At 45.2% G+C, this 20,073-nt stretch overlaps 1 protein-coding gene across 11 annotated transcripts in view; it reads left to right on the top strand.

Moving 5' to 3' along the window:
* Window positions 1–4,681, top strand: part of LOC146398877 (uncharacterized) — a 112,624-nt gene extending 107,943 nt beyond the window's left edge. For all 11 annotated transcript variants that reach the window (XR_014817562.1, XR_014817561.1, XR_014817563.1 and 8 more), the window contains one exon: window positions 3,974–4,681. Coding sequence is in view for 8 of the 11 variants with exons in the window: in XM_084979456.1 (XP_084835582.1) it covers window positions 3,974–3,993 (20 nt within the window). In the remaining 3 variants the exon portion in view is untranslated. The remainder of the gene's footprint in view (window positions 1–3,973) is intronic.
* Window positions 4,682–20,073: the final 15,392 nt, after the last annotated feature.

Raw genomic sequence — 20,073 nt, 5'->3', positions numbered from 1 at the left:
CTCTTCCCATCAGACTGCTATCCCCTGATCCCCAAATCCCAGTCATGTTGACCCTGTGTCCCTTCCTAGCCTGGCCCTGGTCTCCTCCCTCCCAGGTCCCCGAGGCTCAGGCCAAATGGAGGCAGGTGGTGAGCATTCACATCGGGTCTGTACTGAACCAATCTCAGCCTGAGAGAAGTGACACAGGGTCCTTTCCCTCTGAGTTTGTGTCAGCCTCTCTAAGGCCTCCCTCATGTCGGGGCTCCAGAAAACAATCAAGATGAAGGCATCTATCCCTCAGTGCTCATGTACGAAGAGTGGCTCACCTGGCCCAGCCCTGCATCCTTGTGGATGCTTAGTGCTCCTGGCATCACACAGAAGACATGGCAGGATCCCAACCTGAGTGGGAATTTCCAGGGTCTGGGTCTTCCCTCAGTCTCTGTAAGGCCCAGGGATGGCCTGGGCCATCCCATGCCACCCATTCTCAAACTGAGGTTGGAACTTCTGTAAATTCTTTGACATAGATGACAAGTTCAAATGCAGCAACCCCTGAGGCAATTCAGTTCTGTGTTCTCTTGGGAAAAGTGAAAGGCTAGGATTCAAATTTGTTGTATTCCTTTCAGTGACTTTTCACTGTGTCATCTAATAACATGAATGTAACTTGTTTTAGTACACTTTCAAAAGCATTGTCTTCTCAGAGTTCCTGCTGTGGCTCAGTGGGTTAAAAACAGGACATGGTGTCCATGAAGATGCAGGTTCAATCCCTGGCCTCGCTCAGTCAGTTGAAGAATCTGGCATTGCTGCAAGCTGTGGCATACATTGCAAAGGCGATTCAAATCCCACCTTGTGGCATCTGTTTTAGGCCTGCAGAGGCAGCTTGTCCCTGACCCCTAGCCCATGAACGTCCATATGCTGCAGGTGTGGCTGAAAAAAGAAAAAGAGAATACCTTTCTTCTATATACTTTTCATGCAGCAATAGAATAAAAAGATAAATTTATATTTCTACTACCACATCTTCATGATTTTTTGAAACTCTTAATACTGAAAAATATTTATTGAATTTCTTTTGCTATAGATTATTTACTGTATTGTGTTAGTTTCAGGTGTACAGCTTCAAATTCTTTTTCTTTACAGGTTATGAGAAGATATTGCATAGAGTTCCATGTGCTACACAGTGAATCCTTGTTGCTTCTCTATTAATCTCACACTCCCAATTGATCCCTTCCCTTCCTTTCCCTTTCCCCTTTGCTAATGGAAGTTTGCTTCCCATGTCTGTGCGTTGTTTCAGTTTTGTAAAAAAGCTGGATTGTAGTCATGTTTCAGATTCAGCATAGAAGTGTTAGAACTTTCATCTTTGTCTAACTTACTTCACGTAGTATGATAATCTCTAGGTCTGTCCATGTTGCTGCAAATTGCATGGCTTCATTCTTTCTTATGGCTGAGTGTGACTCCTATATATACATGAAGTATTTTTTGAAGAAGTGAGGTATTTTTGTACCTATTTCTGCTGTACAGCAAAGGGACCCAGTCACACCTATTTATACATTATTTTTCTCTTCTTATGTTCCATTGTGTTCTCTCCAAAGAGACTGAATACAGTTCCCTGTGCTACAGCGTAGGGCCTCATTGCTTATCCATCCTAAATGTAAGCGTTTGCATCGACCAACCCCAAATTCCCAGTCCATCCCACTTCCTCTCCCCTCCCCCTTGGCTCCCCACACGTCTGTCCTCTAGATCTGTGAGTCTGTTTCTGTTCTGGAGATATGTTCCTTTGTGCGCTATCTTGGCTTCTGCATGGAAGTGATGTCATGTGGTATTTGTCATTGTCTTTCTGACTTGTGCCACATACCATGATAACTTTAGTGGCATCGCTGTTGCTGCCAGTGGCATTGTTTCTTTCTTGTACACAGCTGAGTGGTACGACATTGTATATGTGTACCCCATCGTCTTCATCCATCCATCTGTTGGTGGACATTTAGATTGCTCCCATGCCTTGGCTCTTGTGAATTGTGCCATGAACATACAGGGGCATGTGTTTTTTGAGGGGGGTTTGGGTTTTTTTTTGTTTTTCATTTTTTTGTGTTTTTACCATTTCTTGGGCCGCTCCCGTGGAATATGGAGGTTCCCAGGCTAGGGGTCAAATCGGAGCTGGAGCTGCTGGCCTACACCACAGCCACAGCAATGCAGGATCCGAGCTGTGTCTGCAAACTACACCACAGCTCATGGCAACGCCGGATCCTTAACCCACTGAGCAAGGCCAGGGATTGAACCCGCAACCTCATGTTTCCTAGTTGGATTCGTTAACCACTGAGCCACGATGGGAACTCCACAGGAGCATGTGTCTTTTTGAGTGAAAGTTTTGTCTGGGTAGATGCCCAGGTGTGGGATCGCTGGATCATATAGGGTAGTACTGTAGTGAGTTTTCTGAGGAACCCCCATACTCTTTTCCAGAGTGGTCACACTGATTTCCACTGCCACCAACAGTGTAGGAGGGTTCCCCTTTCTCCACACCCCCTCCAGCATTTGTTATCTATCAACTTAATGACGGCCATTCTAACAGGTGTGGGGTGGTCCCTCGCTGCAGTTTTGATGTGTAGTCCCCTCGTACCAAGCAAGGTTGAGCATCTCTTCATGTGCCTATTGGCCATCCCTAAGCCTCATCTGGAGAAATGTCTCTTTAGGTCTTCCGGCTCTTTTTGCATTGAGTTGTTTGGTTTTTGTGGTGGTGGATGAGTTGTATGTGTTGTTTCTCTATTTTGAAGGTAAAGCCATTGGTGGGTGAATCATGTACAAATATTCTCTCCTAGAATAGATTTACAAGGAGATCCTGCTGAATAGCATTGAGAACTATGTCTAGATACTCATGTTGCAACAGAAGAAAGGGTGGGGGAAAAACTGTAATTGCAATGTATATATGTAAGGATAACCTGACCCCCTTGCTGTACAGTGGGAAAATAAAAAAAAAAAAAACAAATATTCTCTCCCATTCTGTGGAGTTTTTCTTTTTTAAAAAAAGGTCTCCTTTGCTGTGCAAACGCTTTTGAGCTTAATTAGTTCCTACTGATTTAGTTGTGTTTTTATTGTCATTATTCTAGGAGGCATATCAAACAAGATCTTGATGCGATTTATGTCCAAGAGCATTCTGCCTGTTGTTCTCTAGGGGTTTTCTAGTATCTGGCCTTACATGGAGGTCGCCCAGCCATTTGGAGTTTATTTCTGTGTATGGTGTTAGTGAATGTTCTCACTGCACTTTTGACAGGTACCTGTCCGGTTTTCCCAGCACTACTGATGGAAGACAATGTCTTTCCTCCAGTGTATGTTCTTGCCTCCTTTGCCATAGAGCAGTTGACCCTTGGTGCTTGGGTTTATTTCTGGGCTTTCTGACTGATCAGTGTTGCTGCTTTTTCGCCAGGATCATAGAGTTGAATGACTGTAGCTTTGTAGTATAGTCTGAATACAGGAAGACTGATTTCTCCACTTCTTCCCCCCCCCCTTGAAAAGCACAAGCGAGAATGGCCAGGAGGTAGAAAGCATTCTCAGGGTAAAAGGAGGTCTTCAGGCCTCTGTCCATTTCTGCCACGCAGGTCTCATGGTTAGTGGTATAAAGCATGGGCTGCAGGGGCTGGTTACCCCTTCCCTTGGGTTATCAGATGTCCTGCTCCTCCCAGGGCCCCACTGGGAGGGACTACATCCTTGTCTCCTGGAGCCTCCCCTTTCCGCTGCATCTGTTTCACTGTGCAGGGATCAGTCCCTTGAAGGCTGCCCAGCCCAATGCACAGGGAACTCGCTCCTGGAGGACGATTGTATTCCCTCTTTGCTAACAGAAAACCTCCTCAGCTAAGCACAGCATAGACGGCAGTGCCACGGGGATCTGAGCCCTGGGGAGTTCCAGGCCCTGAGGAGCCTGACGGACCCACACATCCACCCAGGGGAGCCCTCCTTCCATCTGACTCTGCACCTCCTCGGTGATGGCATCCCTGTGTTTGTGTTGCAGACTCCTCTGGGACACCTTGAAGCCTCAGCCTGGGACTGGAAGAGTCCAAAAGTTTCCATCTTGACCAGGATACAAGATTGACCTCACTCTTCATCTATTACGAGCCAACTTTAGTATAAGCTTAGTTCTTTATTGTCTAGATTTAGTATTAAGTTCTGATACATGTTTACTACTTGGTATATAAGATTTTGGTAGAATGTAAGATTGTGTATTAAATAATTGTTACCTATCCATTTGCTTTTTTTAAAACTAGTTTTCGATAAAATAAACACAGGTATAGGAAAGCCCCCTTAAGCAGAGGTAGAACTTAATGCACTGGAGTCAGGCAGTCACCCTAGTGTCCACCCCCTGTCCTGTCACCCGCATCAGTCCTGACTGAAGAAGGGGACTGTGGATTTAGTCCTGACCAACTGCCCTCAAGCCAGTTTCTTTCCAAGGATTCTGTGGCCTCATGTCGGTTTGTACCTTTGACCATGGGAACTCTGTCACGCTCCCTCTTTCAGGATGACATGGTTGGCCGAGCCTTGCATGCCCAGACCCTGGCTGCTGGAACATCCATATCTCACCTTTTCCCTCCTCATGTCTCTGACATGTTTCTTTATATCCCATGCCTGGAGTTGGTATTTTTAAAACATGTAGAGTGACACCGAATGAGACACAGATAAAAACTGTAAAAGTAATTTTAATAAAGTACACTTTGATTGCAAAGCAAGTGTGTTTTTTGTTAATGGATCCCTTGGGAGGATAAAGAATGGCATACCCAAGTATGGAAGGCAGAGATAGGAAACATGAGAGAAGGCATGAATGTGCAGATTTTTCGGCAAAGGCCAAGAGAAACATTTCTTTGTCCACAGAAGGAAGATGTGGTGCTGCAGAATTGGGTGGCAAGAGTATTTTCTCTATTCCAAAATCTGAGAGTGAATCCCAAGGTTAACACTTTTCCCCTCCCCAGAATGCGTTGTCACACCTTTCCATTGTCCACGCATCGTCGTGCTCTGCTCTCCCTGCCTTGTAGGACTCTGGGTTCTGCATGATCAGGGTTGCACCTGAAACAACAAAGAAAGAGAGGGAAAGACCAGCTGTCTTTGCCTTGGCTTCTCAAACCCCTCGGGCTCTCCTGGGCTTCCTGGCTTTCCGGAGTGTCTAAAGATGCTCCTAGTGGGAAGCTGAGTCCTGGTCATTCAGATAGGACGTGGGATGGCCAAACTGGGTTCACCCCTGGGAACAGACTTTGCACACTTCCCCAGGTTGTAATGCACATCCCGGCCCCAACCCCACCTACCCCCATGCTCCAGTGCTTCTACTGGGTGACCACAAAAAGAGGAGGCTTTTTCCACCGTCCACCAGCAACAAAAACAGAGGAGACAGAGACCAAAAGGAAGACAGGGAGAGAGAGAGAGGGCTGAGCATAAAATGGGGAGAAAGTGGAAACAAGAGTGAGAGAAAGACACCAAAAATTCAGAGAGAAAGAGAGGGAAGAGAGGCAGTTGACATAGTGGCCTTAGCATCGGGCTCAAGTCACCCCTAGTGACCAAAGCTGTCACAAGTCTGAGCTATCTCAAGGTGTTTTTCGTCCTGGTGAAGCATCTCCCCTGGGGAAGCCATTCTGAAGTTGGCAGAGGGGTTGAGGGGCCTGCAGCTCCTGGGGTCCCTGCTGGGCCGATCAGGTCAGGTTCTCCCCCAGATTTCCACAGACACTAACCCAGCATCTGAAGGGGATGCAGTCCATCCAAAAAGATGTGCTTCCAACCATGCTGCTTGAAGAGCCCCAAGAAGGGAACCAAGACACCTGCCTTTCATGTTCTGGGAACCAGACAGCTATCAGCAGGATACTCCTAGCATGGACTGCTCTAATGCAGTCAGGGCAAGCCAGGAAGCATGGCTGAGAGCTAAAAGAAGAGCTGTTGGCCAAAGGGAAAGGAAACGCCAATAAGGTGCGAAGTACAGTGATAGACCCCCAGGCTCCAAGATCAACAGAGACTGGACGTGCAGAGTTCCCTCCGCCTCCCACAGCAGAACCTTGGTCTGCACTGGCCTTGGGCACCTGCCAGCGTGAGTTACCTGCTCCTCTCAGTGCCCCAAAATGAATACCAGTTGCAAAGTTGGCTGGGCCTCTCACCCAACCCGACACCACCCTATGCCCTGAATCAGCAACCCCTCTTTTTAAATCAAGTGAGCAGGCTTTGAGTCATCAGCACCCTTCAGACCTGAGATCCAGACAAATCAAGGACCACCCAGCTTGTATCCACATGACCTGGATTCAGGTAGCTTCCTTCTAACGAGGGTGCCACAGAGGAGGAAGAGGCTCAGACGGAGAAGGAAGAAGGCGAGTGTGGAGCTCTCTGGAGAGAAAGGGCACAGGGATGAGCACAGCCTGCCCCCAAAATACCACCACATGGACACACTGTGCTCATGACCAGAAGCCAAATTCCATGCCAGCCTGATTCTAGGAAGCTGCACCTCCAGGATTCAAGCCAGGTACATCTGGACCAAGAATGCTGCCTCCAAGTCATCAAAGGGCCCTCAGAGCCCCCTGATAGCCTGTCCAACTCTCTAGGCACTGGGCTGCCCAACCAGACAGGAATGGAACCACAGGTGTGAAAGGGGAACTATGTCCCCTCTCTGAGTTGAGGCAAAGAGGGCCAGAGTATCAGAGGCTGCATGTACCCAGGTGCAAGGCCCTGGGCACTTCCATGAGGTTCAACCCACCTGTCTCCAACCCCATCTCTGAGCCTGAAGGCACAGCCAGGGAGCTGCAGAGGGACTCTGCTGGTGTCTGGCACCATCTGGCGGCCATGTGCTCTGAGACCAATGCTCCACTTTTCCTACTGTTTCCTAATACAGACCCCCTGTCCCCACTGGCCTTGGGGCATTTGCCAGCATGACTTCCTTAACCCTCTCCCTCTCAGTACACTGAGAAGCACTGCAGGTGGGGATAAGCCTATCTCAAGGTCTCCCAGGGCTCTCTCCCCACTCGAAACCACCCCACTCGCTGAAATCTGTGAGCCTTGCCTTTTTTTGTGTGTGTCTTTTTAGGGCAGTATCCTTGGCATGTGGAGGTTCCCAAGTTAGGGGTCTAATTGGAGCTGTAGCTGCCAGCCTACACCAGAGCCACAGCAATGCAGGATCCGAGCCGAGTCTGTGACTGACACCACAGCTCATGGCAACATGGGATCCTTAACCCACTGAGTGAAGCCAGGGATCAAACCTTTGTCCTCATGGGTGCTAGTCAGATTCATTTCTGCTGAAACACGATGGGAACTCCTGGCACTGCATTTCTAAACATTCATACTGAACCATCAGGAAAAGAACGAAAACAACCCTATTCACCACTGCATCCAAAAGAACAAGGAGTTCACACTGGGGTGCAAAGGGATCGGTGGCGCCTTGGGACCCCTGGGAGGCATGTTCCATCACAGAGGGTTAAGGATCCAGTGTTGGAGCAAGACAGCAGAAGCATAAGAGGACACGCTCACCCTCTCCCACAAACACATCAGAAAAACACATCTGCACGTACAATGACTCGCACAGAACATCCACTGCCTGCTGGCAGAGGAACCTAAACCTCCAAAAAGGGCAACTCTTGAGAGAACTGGGAAGAACCAAAGACAAAAAGAGAGGGTAAAGGAATCAGGGCGGGACTAGCATTCCTGAGAGGGAGCTCTGAAGGAGAAAAGGATCCCACCTCCTGGGAAGGCAGCTAACTGACAGGGAGATAAGCTGAGATGGAGGAATTTCAAAGTCACCACGAAAAGCACAGCAGCTGGACTGAGGAAGGCAAAGCAGAGTGAGAGCTGCATCTGAACCACTGGCCGGGACACCCCAGCCGGAGATGCGCAGACAGGGGCTGGGTGCTGAGACTCTGGCTCCAGAGGGGAGTCCTGGGGAGAGGACTGAGGCTGGCATGTGGGGACAGCCTGAGGGGCTAAGGAGCTGTGCAGCACAGGCTGAGGAGAGGAATGCCAGGGCAGAGGGAATCCAGGAGAAGGGCCAACCCACACGAGAGGCCAGGCACCATTGCTGGGGAAGGGAGGGGGATGGGTGGACCCAAAGGAAGCTCCAGGCACCAGAGCTGCCCATGCCCCAGGCTCAGAGGACCAGGTGGCTCTGTGCAGGTTCCCAGCAGGCGGTGAGAAGCCTCTCGCTCCTCGAAGGGAGACTGGGCACTTCTTCTGCAGGCTGCCAGTGGTCAGGCACCTCTTGTGTGGCCTAAGAGCATCAGGGGGCTGAGTGTTGTGTGGTGCCTCTTGCACCATCTACAGGCAGCAGGGACAGGCCTCAGCGGTTGCCTCAGAGGCCAGAGAGAAGCATGGCCTGCCACCACTGGGGACATGTGAGTGGGCTCCACCTGCAGTCACCTCAGGGGTTGGCAAAAAGAAGAGGGCACTGCACCCAAGCACCATACACTTTTGCTCTCACTCCCCTGGGAACACACCTGCCCTGCAGCTGCCATTGCCAAATGCTCTGGGCAGCACCCAGAGATGGTCATCTGTCCCTTCCCAAGACCCTACAACTAGGAGCAGCTGGCGCAGCACCTCCTGTGGGGGATAGGCAGAACAGGGTGCTTCTTGTATGGTCTGCATGTGGTGGGGGCAAACCACCACAGTTATCTCTGACTCCAGAGGCAGTCATGGCCCGCTCCCACTAGGGGTCCCTGAACAAGCACCACCTCACCTGTGGTTCCAATCACCTCAGAGGAGGGCATTGCAATTGAACACTGCTGCTGCTACTGCCAAATGCTCTGGACTCCTCGTAGATCTGCCTAGAGCTCATTACCACTTACTCGGACCCTGCAACTATGAGTAGCCTGTACCACATTCCTGCAGGTCCTTGCTGCTGTTTTGAACCCAATGACCAGGCACTGACTGCTGGCCCTACCCACTTCCTCCTTCTCCCTGAAAACACACTGAGTGTCCTGGAAATAACAGTCTGCTCACACCAAAGAAAGAGACAGAAACTATTCAAACTCGCACACCAAAAATAGCCACCCTCCCCCCCCCAAAAAAATACATAGAAGTAGCCTTGCAAGACTACAGTTTGGCTTCCCTAAACTCACAGACAAAGAAAAACATAAGCAAGATGAAGACGCTCAGAAACCAATCCCAGTTAAAGGAAAAGAGGAATTCACCTAAAGAAGTCAACAATGAAACAGACCTCTGAAGTCTGACAGACATTGAGTTCAAAAGGGAGATAGTGAAAATACTGAAGGAATTAATGCTGATCAAGGAATTAAGAGAGGATATGAATAGTAATGCAGATTCCTTTAGAAAGGAACTAGAAAATATAAGAAGGAGCCATGAAAAACTAGAAAATTCATCTGCAGAGATGCAAACTGAGCTAAAGGCACTAAAAAGCAGAATGAATGATGCAGAGAAATTAGTGACTTGGAAGACAGAATAATGGAAATCACCCAATCAGGACAGCAGACAGGAAACCAAATGAAAAAACATGAAAGCAATATAAGATATCTGTGGGATAATATAAAGCAGGCCAATCTACAAATAATAGGAATTCTAGAAGGAGAAGAAAAAAAGGGGGGATTGAAAATGTGTTTGAAGAAATGATGTCTGAAAACTTTCCAAATCTAAAGGAAACTGATATGAAGATACAGGAGGTACAGAGGGCCCCAAACAAGGTGAACTCAAACAGGCCCACGCCAAAACATAAGAAAAATGGCAAAAGTTAAAGATCAAGAGAGGATTCTAAAGGCAGCAAGAGAAAAGCAAAGCATTAATGATAAGCAAAGCCATAAGGCTATCAGCTATTTTTCTCTGTAGAAACCCTACAGGCCAGAACAGAGTGGCAAGATAGATTTCAAGGGCTGAAAGGAAAAAAATCTGCAACCTAGAATACTCTATCCAGCAAGAATATCATTTAAAATAGAAGGGAAAATACAGAATTTCTCCAGCAAACAAAAGCTGAAAGACTACAGCAATACTAAACCCATTCAAATAGAAATACGGAGGAGTTCCCGTTTTGGTGCAGTGGTTAACAAATCTGACTAGGAACCATGAGGTTGCAGGTTCGATCCCTGGCCTTGCTCAGTGGGTTAAGGATCCGGCATTGCCGTGAGCTGTGGTGTAGGTTGCAGATGCAGCTCGGATCCCGTGTTGCTGTGGCTCTGGCGTAGGCTGGCAGCTACAGCTCTGATTGGACCCCTAGCCTGGGAATCTCCATATGCCACGGGAGCAGCCCTAGAAAAGGCAAAAAGACAAAAAAAAAAAGAAAAGAAATACGGAAAGGGCATCTCTAAATAAACAAAAAAAAAAAAAAGGAAGAAGAAATAGGATGGAAGGAACCATAATTGGAAAGCAATCCCTTAAGTAAGTCAGCATATAGATCTAAACATGAAGATGTTAAAAAAAGGACTTCAAAATCATACAATGTAGGGAAGGAAATTAAGAAAATATAGATTCTGTTTTTATTTTAATGAGGTGTTCGAGGCTATGTGACCATCAGGCTAAAGCAAGCAGATATAGGAAGGGGTTAAGAACATACTTTAACAACAGGGCAATCCAAATCAAAACTGAACATTACATTCACAAAACCTGAAAAGAAAAGTACTCAAGCATAAAATAAATGGAAATCATTCAGCCAAAAAAGGAAGGGAAGAAAAGAGAAACATAGAAGCGACAGGAAAACCAGGTTGAAAATGGCAATAAATACCTATCTATCAATAATCACCTTGGATTTCCTGTCATGGTACAGTGGAAATGAATCTGACTAGGAATCATGAGGTTGCCGGTTCTATCCATGGCCTTGCTCAGTTGGTTAAGGATCCAGCGTTGCTGTGAGCTGTGGTATAGGTCACAAACACTGCTTGGATCCCACTTTGCTGTAGCTGTGGTGTAGGCCAGCAGCTACAGCTCCAATTAGACCCCTAGCCTGGGAATCTCCATATGCTGCAGATGCGGCCCTAAAAGTCTAAATAAGAATAGGAATAATAAGAATCACCTTAAATGTCAATGGACTGAATTCTCTGATCAAAAGACACAGAGTGGTAGATTGGATTAAAAAAAGCAAAAAGCATCCATCTGCTGTCTACAAGAGAGTCACCGCAGGGAAAAGGGCACATATAGTTTGAAAGTGAGGGGACAGGAAAAGATATCTCATGTCAATGGACAAGACAGGAGAGCAGGAGTTGCAATACTCATATCAGACAAAATCAACTTTAGAATGAAGGCCATAAAGAAAGACAAAGAAGGACAGCATTTAATGGTAAAAGGATCCATTCAAGAAGAAGATATTACAATCCTCTATATATATGCCCCTAATATAGGAGCATCTCGATACCTATAACAAATACTAAGAGACATAAAAGGAGAAATTTATGGGAATACAATCATAGCAGGAGACTTTAACACCCCACTCACATCAATGACAATCCTCTCGAGAGAAAATCAATAAGGCAACAGAGATCCTAAAGGACACACTTTAGAAACATTGGACTTAACATTATCAGGGCATTACATCCAAAAAAATCAGAATATGCATTCTTCTCAAGTGCACATGGAACATTCTCAAGGATCAATCACATACTGGGGCACAAAGCTAACCTCGACAAATTTAAGAGTATAGGAATTACTTCAATTATCTTCTCTGACCACAATGGCATGAAACTAGAAGTCACCCACAGGAAAAGAAATGAGAAAAAAACTTACTACATGGAGATGAAACAACATGCTACTAAAAAAACCTATGGGTCAATGAGGACATCAAGGAGGAAATTAAGGAGTTTCCATTGTGGTGCAGTGCAAATGAATCCTACTAGGAAAAATGAGGTCTTGGGTTCAATCCCTGGCCTCACTCATTAGGTTAAGGATCAGGTGTTCCTGAGAGCTGTGATGTAGGTCACAGATGTGGCTTGGATCTGGCATTGCTGTGGCTGTGGTGTAGGCTGGCATATGCCACAACATATGGCTCTAAAAACCAAAAAAGAAAGAAAGAAAGAAAGAAAGAAAGAAAGAAAGAAAGAAAGAAAGAAAGAAAGAAAGAAAGAAAGAAAGAAAGAAAAAGAAGGAGGAAATTAAAAAATACATCAAGACAAATGATAATGAAGACATAGCTACTCAAAATCTATGGGATGCCACAAAAGCAGTGCTCAGAGGGAAGTTCAGAGAAATACAGGACTTCCTCAAAAAAGAAGAAAAATCTCATGTTGACAACTTAACCCACCACCTAAATGAATTAGAAAAAGAACAACAAGCAAAACCTAAAGTCAGCAGAGGAAGGAAATCATAATGATCAGAGAGAAAATCCATAAAACAGACATTCAAAAAACAATAGAAAAAATCAATAAAACTAACACCTGGTTCTTTGAAACAGTCAACAAAATTGACAAACCTCTTGCCAGACTCACCAAGAAGAGGAGAGGAAAAAACCCAAATAAAGTCAGAAATGAAAAAGGAGACGTCACAACGGAAACTACAAAAATACCAAAAAAAAAAAAAAAAAAAAGCCATGAGAGAATACTCTCAACAATTATATGTCAACAAGTTTGACAAACTAGAAGAAACAGAAACCTTTCTAGAGACTTATACAGCCTTCCAAAACTGGATCAAGAAGAAATAGATCAACTGAGCACCCTGCTCACTAGAAATGAAATTGAGTGTGTCATAAAAACACTCCCTACAAATAAAATTCCCAGGACCAGATGGCTTCACAGGAGAATTCTACCAAACATACAAAGAGGAACTTACACCCACCCTCCTTAAACTTTTTCAAAAGGTTGCAGAAGAAGGAACACTCCCAAAGACATTCTATGATGCCACCATAACCCTAATTCCAAAACCAGACAGAGATACCACCAACAAAGAAAACTATAGGCCAATATCTTTGATGAATATAGACTTGAAAATTCTCAACAAAATTTTGGCCACCTGAATCCAACATATCAAAATGATCATACACCACGACCAGGATGGATTCACTCCAGGTTCACAAGGATGGTTCGACATGTGCAAATCAATCAACATCAAACACCACATTAACAAAAGAAAAGTCAAAAACCACATGATCATCTCAATAGATGCAGAAAAATCATTTGACAAAGTCCAACATCCACTCACCCTAAAAATTCTTGCCAAAGTGTGTCTAGAGGGAACATACCGTAACATAAAAAAAGCCATTTATGACAAACTCACAGCAAATGTAATACTCGATGGAGAAAAGATGAAAGCCTTCCCACTCAAATCTGGAACAAGATGAGGATGCCCACTCTCGCCACTGTTACTCACCAAAGTATGGGAAGTTCCTAGCCACAGCAACCAGACAAACAAAAGAAATAAAAGGCATCCAACTAGGAAGAGAAGAGGTAAAGCTGTCACCGTATGCCTACAAAGACATGATACTGGATATAGAAAACCCTAAGGACTCAACCCAGAAACTGCTTGAACTGATCAACAAATTCAGCAAAGTAGCAGGATACAAGATGAACATTCAGAAATCAGTTTCATTTTCGGATACTACCAATGAAATATTAGAAAAGGAACACAAAAATACAATACCTTTCAAAAATACAATACAATACCCCAAAAATCAAATGCATGGGAATACCACGGACCAAGGAGGTGAAACACACATATGCTGAGACCTAGAAAACATTAATCAAGGAAATTAAAGAGGATTCAAAGAAATGGGAAGAGAGTCCATGCTCCTGGGTTGGAAGAATTAATACTGTAAAAATGTACTCACTACCCAAAGCAATCTACAGATTCAACGCAATCCCTATCAAATGACCCATGACATTTTTCACAGAACTACAACAGACAATCCAAAGATTTATATGGAATCACAAAAGACCCAAAATTGCTAAAGCAATCCTGAGGACCAAAAACCAAGCAGGAGGCTTAACTCCCCAGACTTCAGGCAATATCACAAAGCCACAGGAAACAAGAAAGTGTGGTGCTGGTTCCAAAACAGACAGACAAACCAATGGAACAGAAGAGAGAACCCAGAAATAAACCCAGACACCTATGGTCAATTAATCTTTGACAAAGGAGGCAAGAATATAAAATGGGAAAAAGACATCTTTTCAGCACGTATTGCTGGGAAACCCAGACAGGTGCACACACATCAATGAAACTAAAACACATCCTCACACCATGCACAAAAATAAACTCAAGATGGCTTCAAGACTTAAATGTATGACAAGACACCATCAAACTTCTGGAAGAGAACATAGGCAAAACATTCTCTGACATCAGCCTTACAAATGTTTTCTCAGGTCAGTCTCCCAAAGCAACGGAAATAAAAGCCAAACTAATCCAATGGGACCTAATCAAACAGACAAGTTTTACACAGCAAAGGAAACCAAGAAGACAACTTACAGAAAGGGAGAAAATAGTTTCAAATGATGCAACTGACAAGGGCTTAATCTCTAAAATATACAAACAACTTATACAAATCAACAGCAAAAAAGCCAATAGCCCAATTGAAAAATGCACAAATGACCTGAATAGACATTTCTCCAAGGAAGATATACAGTTGGCCAACAGGCACATGAAAAAATGCTCAACATCCCTGGTTATTAGAGAAATGCAAATCAAAACTACCATGAGATACCACCTCGCACCAGCCAGAATGGCTATCATTCATAAGTCCACAAATAACAAATGCTGGAGGGGGTGTGGAGAAAAGGGAACCCTCCTGCACTGCGGGTGGGAATGTAAGTTGGTGCAACCACCATGGAGAACAGTATGGAGGTGCGTTAGAAAACCACATAGAACTACCATATGACCCAGCAATCCCACTCTTGGGCATATATCTGGACAAAACTTTTCTTGACAAAGACCCATGCACCCACATGTTCATTGCAGCACTATTCACAATAGCCAAGACACGGAAAAATTCTAACTGTCCAGCAACAGATGATTGGATTAGGAAGAGGTGGTAAATATGTACAATGGAATTCTACACAGCCATAAAAAGAACAAAATAATGCCATTTGCAGCAACACAGTTGGAACTAAAGACTCTCCTACTAAGTGAAGTAAGTCAGAAAGAGAACAAGTACCATAAGATATCACTTGTATCTGGAATCGGATATATGGCACCAATGAATCTTTCCACAGAAAAGAAACTCATGGACTTGCAGAATAGACTTGTGGTTGCCAGGGGGGAGGGGGAGGGAGTGGGATGGATGGGGTGCTTGGGGTTAATAGATGCAGACTCTTGCCTTTGGAATGGATAAGCAATGAAATCCTGCTGTGTAGCACTGGGAACTATATCCAGTCACTTATGATGTAGCATGATAACGTGAGGAAAAAGAATGTGTGTGTGTAACTGGGTCACCATGCTGTGCCGCAGAATATTGACAGAACACCGCAAACTAGCTATACTAAAAACAAATAAAAATCATTATATATATATCCAGTGTTGCCACAGCTGTGGCATGGGTTGCAACTGTGCTCAGATCTGATCCCTGGCCCAGGAGCTCCACATGCCACAGGGCAGCTAAAAAAGGGAAAAAAGGAACAAAAGAATACATTTAACCAAGGACATGAAAGACTGAAACACTTTCAGACAGTGATGAAGCCCCTGAAAACTATGACACACATAAATGGAAAGATACCTTGTGCTCTTGGAAAAATTCACATTGTTCAAATGTTCATTCTGCCCAAGGAAATGAACATGTGAATGCCAGCCCCTCCCCAAATTCCAACAGTCTTTTTCCCAGAAATAGAGCAAATCCTCCTACAGTTTGTGTGGAGCCACAAAAGACCTCAAGGAGCCAAAGCAACCCTCAGAAAGGACAAGAGGCCGGAGGCATCTCCCTGCCTGACTTCACTCTATGTTGTGAAGCTACAGTCACCAACAGAGTGTGGAACTGGCTCAAAAACAGGTGCCTGGCCCAGAGCAAGAGGACAGAGCCCAGAATTCAACCCACACTGAGCGGGTCAGTGTGTTCACGACAAAGGGGCCAAGGCCACGTCGTCCCCACAGGAAGTGCTGCTGGGAAAACTCAACACCACATACCATGTAAAGACAGTGGACACCATCCATACCACACACACAATGGACCAAAAAACCCCAGCTTTCAACCCAGAGCCCCTCTTGCATCCTCTGAAGGTGGACCCCCCCTCTGGTGCACATGGGAAGCTAAAAGCTTCTGCTCACCTTTTCCTCCTGTGCCACCCAATTGGCAGGAAACCTGGCTCCCATCAGTGTAGACACTGCCCCTTGATGTCCTAAAGCTGAAAGCCCCTGAAGTCTGAAGAAGACAGAGCTCTGACAGCAGAGATGCCACCAATCATCCCAGCAAAGCAGAAGCCATGGGCCCAAGGAGCCTCAACTCCCTTCATTTGTGCAAAGCAGGGTCCTCCAGGACCGCACCTGCCCCGTGGGTGCCACCACGGGAACTCCTAGAGTATTTGGTTTGGTCTGGTTTTTTTAGGGCTGCAGAAGTTCCTGGGCTAGGGGTCAAATGGATTTTGTAAAATTAAAGATTTCTCCTCTGTGAAAGGCCTTACTCAGAAAATCAAAAAGCAAGTCACAAACCGAGAGAAAACTATTTGCAAACACATACACAACAAAGGATTTGTTTCAAAATATGCAAAGAATTCTAACAAAACAACACCATTAAAAACAGAGAAAGCTCTGGAGTTCCCTTCATAGCTCAGCAGTTAATGAACCTGACTAGGATCCATGAGGATGTGGGTTCGCTCCCTGGCCTTGCTTAGTGGGTTAAGGATCTGGCATTGCTGTGACCTGTGGTGTAGGTTGCAGACACAGCTTGGATCCTGCACTGCTGTGGCTATGATATAGGCTGGCAGCTGTAGCTCTGATTTGACTCCTAGCCTGGGAACATCCATGTGACTTGGGTGCAGCCTAAAAAGAAAAAAGGAAGAAAGAAAACCATCCCCAAGAAATAGAGGTATCAAGAAAGCTGATTTATAATAGAGACAGCACTCTGCAAGTGGGTGGGGAAGGATGTTCACTTGAATAAACAGGGCCAGGATGGATGGTCACCCACATAAGAAAACTAGTATTACTGGAAACCTAACACAGTCCCACCTAAAAGACCCCTCCTACACCACTGCAAGAATAAGTAGGAGATGGCGTTCCTGTCATGGCACAGTGGTTAGCAAATCCAACTAGGAACCATGAGGTTGCAGGTTTGATCCCTGGCCTTGCTCGGTGGGTTGGGGATCTGACATTGCTGTGAGCTGTGGGTGCAGGTTGCAGATGCAGCTTGGATCCCATGTTGTTGTGACTCTGGTGTAGCCAGTGGCTGCAGCTCTGACTGGACCCCTAGCCTGGGAACCTCCATATGCCCTGGGAAGCAGCCCTAGAAAAGGCAAAAAGACAAAAAAAAAAAAAAAAGAAAGAATAAGTAGGAGAATATCATGATGACCTCAGGGCTGGGGGAGGGGACACAATGTGATACTATTTACAGTGTAGCAAAAATAGAGTGCAGAAATGCTTAGAGTAAAAACAGCCTCATGCTGACAGTTGCTGGATTTTGACAAGATGCCAAGTAAATCAAAAGGTAAGAGAGGAGTTTCTGTCATGGCTCAGTGGTTAAGGAACCTGACTAGCATCCATGAGGTTGTGGGTTCGATCCCTGGCCTGGCTCAGCAAGGTAAGGATCCAGTGTTTCGGTGAGCTGTGGTATAGGTTGGAGATACGGCTCAGATCTGGTGTTGCTCTGGCTGTAGTGTAGGCCGGTGGCTACAGCTCCGATTAGACCCCTAGCCTGGGAATCTCCATAAGTGGCAGGTGTGGCCCTAAAAAAAAGACAAACCACCAAAAAAAAAAAAAAGTAAGGGAAAGGGGTGCTGAAACAAATATATATCAGTGCAAAGAAGTGAAACTCAACCCCTACCTCATTCCATATGCAAATATGAATTTGAGACAAACACCTAAATTTTAAAAGTAACACGAGCAATTCTCATTGTGGTGCAGCGGAAACTAATCTGACTAGGATCCATGAGGATGTGGGTTCCATCCCTGGCCTCACTCAGTGGGGTAAGGATCTGGCATTGCCGTGAGCTGTGGGGTAGGTCGCAGAGACGGCTTGGATCCTGTATTGCCATGGCTGTGGTGTAGGCCGGCAGCTACAGCTCTGATTCAACCCCAAGCCTGGGAACCTCATATGTCACAAGTGTGGCCCTAAAAAATAAAAAATAAAAAAATAAAAAAAAAATAAAAGTAGCACTATGTTTAGCACAGCAAAGGAAACCATCAACAAAATGAAGAGACAGCCTACTGAATAGAAGATATTTGCAAACCATTTAAATGACAAGGGGTTAATATCCAAAATATGTATGAAGGTCATATAACTCAATAGCAAAAAACCAAATAACACAGTTAAAAATGAACAAAGGGAGTTCCCATTGTGGCTCAGCAATAATGAAACCCAACTAGTAATCATGAGGTTGCAGGTTCAATATCTGGCCTTGCTCTGTGGGTTAAGGATCCAGCGTTGCTGTGAGCTGTGGTGTAGGTTGCAGACACAGCTCAGATCTTGCAGTGCTGTGGCTGTGGACTGCAGCTGCAGCTCAGATTTGACCCCTAACCTGGGAATTTCCAAACACCGTGGGTTTGGCCCTAAAAAGAAAAAAAAAAATCAAAGAAGACATTTCTCAAAAGAAGACATACATATGGCCAACAGGTACATGAAAAGATTCTCAACATCACCAGTCATCAGGGAAATTCAAACCAAAACCACAATGAGATATCACCTCATTTCTTGTGGTGAGGATGTGGGGGAAAGTGAAACTCTGTACACTTAGTGGGAATATAAATTGGTGCAGCCGTTACATAAGTTCCTCAAAAAATTAAAACTAGAACTAACAGGAGTGAAATAAAGACCCGGTGGCTCTGCAGGTTAAGAACCTGACTAGCATCCATGAGGACTTGGGTTCAATCCCTGGCCTCACTCAGTGGGTTAAGATCCAGTGTTGCTGAAAGCTGCAGCATAGATTGCAGGTACAGCTTGGATCCTGAGTTCCTTTGGCTGTGGTGTAGGCCGGCAGCTGCCGCTCCAAATAGATCCCTAGCCTTGGAACTTCCATGAACTACAAGTGCAGGCCTTAACAAAAAAGACTAAGTTATGATCTAGCAGTTCCACTTTTCAAGATGTATGTGTCCAAAGGAATTGAAGTCAGAATCTCAAAAGGATATCTGTACCCCTATGTTCACTGCACCAGAGTTCAGAATGCCCAGATGTGGAAACAATCTAAATGTCTATTGGCAGAAGAACAGAGAAAGAAAATGTGATGTATAAACACATACAATAAAGTATTCTGCAGTCTTTAAAAATGTGGAAATCCAGGAGTTCCCATCGTGGCTCAGCAGTTAATGAACCCAACTAGGATCCATGAGGATGTGGGTTTGATCCCTGGCCTTGCTCAGTGGGTTAAGGACCTGGTGTTGCCATCAGGTGTGGTGTAGGTGACAGATGCAGCTCAGATCTGGTGTTGCTGTGGCTGGGATGTAGACCAGCAGCTACAGTTCTGATTCGGCCCCTAGCCTGGGAACCACCATATCAGTGCAAAGAAATGAAACTCAACCCCATACCTAATTTTAGGTGCAGCCCTAAAAAGACCAAAAAAAAAAAAAAAAAAAAAAAAAAACCTGAAAGGAAAAAACCCTATGTAAAATCTTATCCTAAATTCTATTTTTTGCATCTCAAAAGCTGAAGAGGCAAGATAGGATATCATCTGGTCATCTTCTTTTCTTAGTAAAAGGCTACAACTACAGTTCATGTAATGCTCAGCTAAGCATGGTGAGGGGATGGAAGCGTGAGAAAGAAATGAAATATATTCTTAGTAATGGAAAAAAAAGAGAGAAGAAAAGTCAACTTCAGAGGCCCTTTGAGCCATTCTGGGCCTTGGAAAGAACTGGAGATTCGAGGAGCCATTTGGGGTGAGTACAAGACACAGCCAGCAGCTGGGGTGACTGCAGCCTGGGCAGGGTAGGGCAGGATGGGGGCACTCCCTCCTCATCCATTTGAGTCAGACTGATCATTCATTTCCAATCTTCTGGGTTTGAGGGAAAAGGCTGGAAAGCTGGCTTTCCAACTGTATCCCTGCCTCATCCAGAAGCAGGTGCTTGGTATGAGGCTGGTGTGGTGAGCAGTCCCCATTCAAAGAGAAC

This window comes from Sus scrofa, chromosome 10, assembly GCF_054392235.1.
Source record: "Sus scrofa isolate SSC_HxYL_T2T_F1_AM1 chromosome 10, Sscrofa_HxYL_maternal_Yorkshire_Landrace_v2.0, whole genome shotgun sequence".
NCBI lineage: Eukaryota > Metazoa > Chordata > Mammalia > Artiodactyla > Suidae > Sus > Sus scrofa.
Note: the sequence above shows the minus strand (reverse complement) of the source record. Positions and strands in the feature narration are given on the sequence as shown.